A 7,988-nucleotide genomic window follows, 5' to 3' on the forward strand; every position below is an offset into this window, starting at 1 on the left:
GAGAAATAATTGATCAGAAGGGCCAGTGTGAGACCCACAGATACTAAAGAAAAAGTTATTTATGAATTAGACGTTCCTGAAGTTTGAAATAGTTATCGTTTACATTTTGCGAAAGGTTTTTTATGTCATAAAGAACTGGACATCATAGTAGGAGAAGTACGGCCTTGTTAAAACACACGGCAACAGGGTTAAAGGAAAATAAGCGTTGTAACTTGCGTTGTGAAATTTGTTTACAATAAAATCAAACCAGATTATCGTTTAAAACAAGTAAAAATAGATGTACTGAGATTTCACAGCTGATACGCAGAGACGTTTGGGCCCATGGAAAAGGAATCTATCAGAGCACTTGTTGTTTCCTTACCTTGATTGGTAATTTTTCGAAATAAACCCACGTTTATTTCCCTGGAACCAAGGACAAAGTGAGCGAGATATTTGCCACTGTCGCGTCATGGCTGAAAGAAGGAGTGGTAAGAATATAAAAGTTATCAGGTAAGAAAATTGTACCCAGTGCGTCAATAAACACTTTAGACAACGACTGAGCGAACTTGGAATCAGAAATCAAACTGCAGCTTGCTTTAGTTCTGACCATAACGCAATAGCAAAACAGGCTAATAGAAAAATTCTATAAAAAGCAAGGAGCATGTTTAAAGGATCCAGAGTTACTCATATGTTATTGGGCAGAAGCAGAATCAAGTGCAGAGTATCTGAACAGTAAATCGCCTACTAAAGATTTACCAAACACGACCACATATGAAATTTTTAGACCATCCAAAAATATTTAAATGAAAGGCCATGGTACAAGTTCCCAAACTACTTAGAAGAAAATGGGGATCTAAATTTGAAAATCATATTTATTGGAAATTGTGAAGATTTCCAAGGTTACTGAATCGTAAAGCCTGAATCAAAAACGGGACTAACTAGCAGAGAGGTAATATTTTTATAATTGGTGAGAATGAAACGTACAGTGAAAAAGTATGTGCACATATTAATCTGAATAAGATGTCCAAGAGCGTTCAAAAGCACCAGAAAATTTTGGATTTAAAGCACATGAAAGAGCTGTTCAGGTAGAATCAGATATGTTGACTGAAGATGAAAAGGATAATGAAAACCAGGAAACTCCAGCAGCAATGGACGTACATTTGCGGCGTTCATCGTGTAGAATATAATCTAAATTGTATCCAGAATATAAAATGTGTGCGGATGCTCAAATATTCAACATTAACCTCGCACAGTTGAAGAAGCCTTGGTTAGCCCGAGTGCAGTGTATTGGAAGAAAGCTACAGAAAAGGAATTAGAGTCTTTTTCTACTCCGGCCAGTGTAGCCGATCGGATCTAGGCGCTTCAGTCTAGAACAGCGCGATCGCTACGGTCGCAGGTTCCAATCCTGCCTCGGGCATGGCTGTATGTGATGCCCTTAGGTTAGTTAGGTTTAAGTAGTTCTAAGTTCTAGGGGACTGATGACCTCAGATGTTAAGTCCTATAGTGCTCAGAGCCATTTGAACCATTTTCTTTTTCTACGAATGATACTTACGAGTGCACCACAAGGAAAGAAACGATACGAGTGAGATACGGATTGTACACTCCTTAACTATGGAGCACGTGATCCGATCGCGTAACGGCGATAAAACAATGGACGCGTGAACAGACAAAACCGATAACTGTCTTCCCACCCACTGTGCGCCGTGTACTTTGTGGTCGCGACGTAACGATACGGGTTGTGCTGTCTAAAAGATCCAGATCGCGTTGTTGGGAACTCGGTTTAAGCTCGACACTTTGGTCCAGAGCTCGACGCTTTGGTTTGTGCCAAACAGAATTATACACATGGATACACGTCTATATTGGTCCGTTGCTCAGCTCACACTGGTCTCCACTTTGTCTTGTGCGAGCCCGTGCAATTCGCACTATTCCCAAAATTTGCCCAAATGGTAAATCTGCGGGTGTGGTGTCGGCGGCCACCACTAGTTTGGGCCGGCACTAGCTACAGCTCGCGCATTTCTCGGCACGGCTGCCACAAAGCTGTTTGTAGAAAACGAAGGTAGAATGTGAAAAAGCAATTCCCTTATTTGCAGGCAGTCGCCATTCTTTTATAATCAGCTCAAATTCCACGCCAAATAGTGCCTTCACTACTAATATTGTGAACAAAATTTGCTAAGACCCTAGAATTAAACGTTGGATTGTAGTTAAAAGAAAATTTTTATATTTAAAAGGTACCGTTGTTTACCAATTAAGTAATTGTTAGACAGTGAACAAGAACCTGGAAAGTTATATTGATGCAGACTGGGGAGAAGAGCTGCATAACAGACATTCTATTACAGGCAGCTGTTTCAAGTTGATGGGAGGATTAATATCCTGGTCTTGCAAGAAATAACCAACGGTGGTTTTGATTACTGTTGAGGCTGACTATGTGGCATTGTCTTTCACCATACCAGAAGTGTTATGATTAATATCCTGGTCTTGCAAGAAATAACCAACGGTGGTTTTGATTGCTGTTGAGGCTGACTATGTGGCATTGTCTTTCACCATACCAGAAGTGTTATGATTAAGAGCTCTAATAGGTGAAACTGAGCCACATACTATTATTGAGTCTACCAAAGTGTTTTCCGACAACAAGAGAACTGTCAAGCTAGCTCAGAAGCAAATAACAAGTGTACGATTCAAGCACATTGATATTGGGTACCATTTTACTAGGTATCGCCTAAAACAGAAGGATACGGCTATAAACTGTTTGTGTACGGAGGAAGCAGGTCTGATTTATTGACCAATGCTCTCAGTAAAGACAAATTCCGGCTATTTGAAAAACTGTATGGTTTAACAACATAGAGTACAATGCGTAGTGCTCCGAAACGATGTAGTGTTCATGATTATTGTGAGCACATAAAACATTTGTTCAACAGGAAGTGTTGAATGTTTGTGCTCGAAATATGTGTTATGTGTGTCAGCATTGAGTTGACATGTATAGACTTCGTGGCCCAAGGTATGTAGTCTTGGTATATATGCTAGATGTTATGTGTTCCATTCTTGTTGTAGTATGTCTTTGTAAATTACAGGGAATACATCAAATATAATAAAAAATATGTTCCTAAATAGCGTTTCTCCATCAATATTATTTTACTGTGTAAATGTGCAATGCAACAATTAAGTACTTTGTGAGACTGGAAACCACTAAATATTTTCAATAATAAATGTCCGTTCCTCTATTTTGAACCCATTTCCATTTCACAACACATCAAAATGCACAAAATAAACACCGTAACAGACTGCTCTGACAGGCATGCAATATTAGCCAGCGCCATTAGCATAAGACATTTTACTTTTAATCTAATTTCAGTAGATCCGTCAGTGTGCCGTATAATATATTACACAACTTTCAATCTTACCTACAGACAGCCAATATCATTGGGCAATATGAAATATTGAGTCATTCTCTGACATTTAGTTCCCACAAGTATACCGTGAAAATGTTGTTGAATAATATGTATGCGTGCACCCAGAAATGTACTCATTTACGTGAAATACACTAATATGCACAACCCTTAAATTTAACATAATGTTGTAAACTAACTAACCTCAAACACATGTACACCAGCTGTCAAATTTTAATATTGAGAGGGCTACAGTTCCGGACCTGTCAGAACAAAGCACACTTATAATAGGTGTGTCAGCACACAGTGTAATGGATTTGTAAATATCTTCATTTCATTGAGTTATTTATGTATTACGTCAGAAACATGACGCTATACAACGTGGTTAGTCCACTGAATGAATGAGAGCAAGTATGGCTATTAATTTACTAAATAGTAAAAAAATTATTGGATGCGGAATGGAGCGAACAGTACATTTATGTGTCCGTACTGTTCCAATGACAACATTGCCTTAAAAATTAAATGGAAACAGTCCTGATCGCGTTTCCAGATTTTTCATTTGTTACCAACAGGTTTCGGCTAGTTCCTCGAACCATCTTTTGGCTCTTTCTGCCATTATGGCTGCTGGTGACCGCAGACGTAGCGAGATCCGTGTAATTACGGTTCTTTAGCATTTTATACCGATCGCTATGCTCCATCTACAAAATGCTTTCTAAAATTTTGAAAACATTGTCGTTGATTGACAAAATGTTATGACCGGAGCAAATTCTGTTTTAAAGAGAAACAAGATACCGTACTACATCGATACTTCCTGGCAGATTAAAACTGTGAGCCGGACCGAGACTCGAATTCGGGACCTTTGCCTTTTGGAAGGTAGGAGGCGAGTTACTGGCAGAAGTAAAGGTGTGAGGACGGGGCGTGAGTCGCGCTTGGGTAGCTCGGTTGGTAGAGCACTTGCCCGCGAGAGGCAAAGGTCCCGAGATCGAGTCTCGGTCCAACACACAGTTTTAATCTGCCAGGAAGTTTCATATCAGCGCACACTCCGCTGCATAGTGAAAATCTCATACCGTACTACATTATTTATCCAGCTAAGAGCCTTATTAACGTAGCAGCCTTTTTCAAAAATTCTCGCTGTGACTGCAGCTGACACGGCTGCAGTATTCCAAGATAGTATGGCGGGTCTGGTATTGGACGATAATATGCTGAAAATGTTTTTAGGACCGTTTTACATCTGAGGTGGAGACAGGACTCCGATACTGGCGCAGCTGTCGGCGTGAGCTTGATGTCGTGGAATTGTAGGTCCAGATATGCATAATTTGAAACATTCGGTCATATGTTCGTATATTCTTCTGCTCAGTGGAACTTGTGATACAATTTCAATTTAGTGGCTTACACGACACAGTTTTAGATTTACTCGCGTAAAAGTACAGTCTTCGAAACACTCAAACGAGGTACCATGCACACACATTGTTCCACCAGTGACCTACCGATTTGTACCCAAAAACGGACTCACTTAATTCAAGAATAAAAGTGCGACACACAGTTCACATTATATTACTCGCTCTCTTTCTGCAGTTCCCATCAATGCGCTCACGTATTAATATAATTATCCGTGAGATAACGCACGAAAACCATCGCACCAGCCAAGCCACATGTCTGCAGTCCGCGTTCTCATGTTACTTACGGTCCTACAACTCGATTGTTCAGTCTCTACAGGGTCTTTTTTTTTTCACCATGTACTGAGAGTATACTGAAAAAATAAAAAAAAGTCTAGTGAACATACGTCCGAATGTGCATGTTTTCCACGCTAGAGACCATTTATTCAATCATACTTTGATGCAGAGACTGCGGTCTAATACGCGCTGCAATACCATGCAGCCACACTTACAGTATGCATGGTTTTCTCCTAGAGGGTGGTACAGTTCTTCAGATATCAGGCCCTAGAGCCCTCTCCTGCCATAGCAATTGGTAACGTTGTGTCCGATTCACTTCTCTATGTGATTCATGTTGAAGTGGGTGTGATACAGTGTTGTACACAATGGTTCCGACATAGTGTTCACTTGCGGAAAGGCAAATGGTAAAAGGGGGGGGGGGGCAGCAAGATTGTATCAGGAGAGCTATCCTCACCGACAGTAGCCACAGCATTCAATATTTGCAACAGTGTATCGCCATTTGTCTGAGACAGCGTCGTTTCTGGAAACAGGAAACCACGAAGAACGTACCCGATATGTTCGAACACCAGACTTGGAAGAAAATATGATTAACACATCAGGAAGGCGACCGCTGTGTCAGTACCATTCGGTTTGCCCGCCAGTAAGGGGTAAGCCAGACGACCGTGTGGAACTTTCTCTATATCAGTTGTTACTACCCTCATCACTTCAGACGTGTGCAGGGCGCTCTAGAGACACACTTTCCACATCTGGAGCAGTTTCGTCACTGGTTTCTTCACCAGGCAACCACGATTCTGGGATTTGTGTCGTCTGTCCTATTCACAGCTGAGACCACCTCTACGAGGAGTGGTATGTTCAACATTCTTATCAGGATCTGTGCTATAATATGCAGAACCCCCATGGTGTGGTGACAGCGAATTATCAGCATCAGAGCAGCCGGAATGTGTGGGCCGGGATAATTGGCGATCGTCTTTTGACACCAGTCTTCCTTCAGCGTCGCCTAACGGGCCGGAACTATCGGCGTTTCTTGCGGGTGACTTTGCCTCACTTACTGGAAGAAGTGCCATTGATGATTCGAAGGGTTACGTGGCGGCTACATGATGGTTCTCCAGCCTACTGGACGCATCCTAATCGTGTCTTGCCAGGTCGGTGGACCGGACGAGGGTGTCCAGTTGCATGGCCTCACGTTCACCGGATCTCAACCGGTGTGGTTTCTGGTTATGGGGCCATCTCAAATGTATCCTGTACACAGAATCATTCCAGATATGCAGACAAGGAAGGAGGATATTCATGCTGCCTTTGACACTGTTCGGATGCAGCCTGGCCCACGTGAACGTGTGAGACAGAGCATGCTACAGCGCGTACATACATGCCTTGAGGCACTCGAAAATCATTTTTAAGACATACTGTAGCTATGGCTGCATGGTGCAGCGTGCATTAGACCGCAGTCTGTATAAGGGTGTATGATCGAATACCCAGAAATCATGAATTTCCGGACATCAGTTCATTAGACCTTATCTGTTCCGTATCCTCTCATCGATCTATCCATAGACTTTGCACACGGGGGGAAAAAATCACCCTGTGTTGTCGAAAACGGGCAGTTCTATAGCACAGATAAATATAAACAGAAACAATGAAAAATCTATGTTCAGGTAGAACTACTATCTGAACGTCTTGACGTTTACTACTAAACACAACGAATAAAACAAAACAATAAAGGGAAAAATTAATTATGTAGGCTCCCTAGAGCTATACCTTCAATTTTTAAAAATTGTTTTGTTTTTCTACTTAGATGACAAGTCTGATACAGTCTGTAAATGCACTACGGATGATTAAACAACTAATTAACAGTGCCTCGATAGATAATGTCTGAAGCATTGAACATCCTTCTTTTGCGAACTTTGTCCTGATAAAATGCTGCTTTCGATATCTTAAACCATTATTCAAATATAATATTTGTATGCTTTGTGATTTTTCATCTAATCTAATATTTCCCTTTTTATTTTTTTAGATTTTCTGAAGTCAGTATGTCCATTCCTGGACCGAGTTCCGGAAGACCAGAAGGATAATTTCTTAGATGATTGGGTACAGCGTATGGAGAAACTGAATGGATTATCAAAGGACGTTGGAAGCAGTGAAGAGCCGAAGTACTACATCCACTTTAACATAATGGTGGCTATGGCCAGTAAACTGTAATTGGGAGTTTTGCACCACCGCTTGAACAAGAAACAATATTTAATAACGGATATGACAAACAAGACAGAGCACAAACAGAATTCCCCGGCTAGTCTGTTGTTAACAGAGAATTAAGCTATAGACATTTATATGTAATTATCTTCCAGTAAAGGAAACAGCTGAAAATTGGATGGAGCCAAGTCCACATTGAATCGGGGATGGTCGATGACGGTGAACCAAAGACGTCGGATTGTTGCAGATGTCGCAGCGCTCGTGTGTGGTCTGGCATTGTCGTGCTGAAGGTCAGGGTGTTCGATATGCGGACAAACTCTTGGAATTCGCGCTTTCAGGTTTCTGAGTGTCTCGCAATGCACTGACACTGTTACGTAACACATCGCCATGCTGCATACTATAGTTTGGAGCCTTCTAGCGGCAGAGCGTTGCAACTTGCGTCAGAGATGCGGAAAAGTTTACCGGCTAATATCAGTGTCGTGTAACAGCCGCTATTGAAAACAAAATGAAGAAAATTAGGAGGCATTACTTTTCAACCCGCCCTCGTAATCGGACAGTGTGGTATTTGAAGTTAAGGGCCGATCAGAAAAGCAATCTTCAGCGAAGCTCTTTGTTGCCCAATATTTGATATCTATGCATATCTAAATGATTTCAGAGTGGGCAGTAGTGGCATGAATTTATTTAGCTTTGTGAAGAAAGTGCCACTAGAAAACTTAAAGTGTTTACATTTCTAAGCAGAATAAGCTGGAGAAGTGTCACAAACCTGTGC

At 41.3% G+C, this 7,988-nt stretch overlaps 1 protein-coding gene across 1 annotated transcript in view; it reads left to right on the forward strand.

Moving 5' to 3' along the window:
- The window catches only part of LOC124593885 (juvenile hormone acid O-methyltransferase-like), a 139,510-nt gene extending 132,282 nt beyond the window's left edge, over positions 1-7,228 (forward strand). Inside the window, exon 5 of the mRNA XM_047132231.1 lies at positions 7,044-7,228. Within this exon, the coding sequence (XP_046988187.1) occupies positions 7,044-7,228 (185 nt within the window). The remainder of the gene's footprint in view (positions 1-7,043) is intronic.
- The last annotated feature ends 760 nt before the right edge of the window (positions 7,229-7,988 follow it).

Source organism: Schistocerca americana, chromosome 2 (genome assembly GCF_021461395.2).
Source record: "Schistocerca americana isolate TAMUIC-IGC-003095 chromosome 2, iqSchAmer2.1, whole genome shotgun sequence".
Taxonomy (NCBI): domain Eukaryota; kingdom Metazoa; phylum Arthropoda; class Insecta; order Orthoptera; family Acrididae; genus Schistocerca; species Schistocerca americana.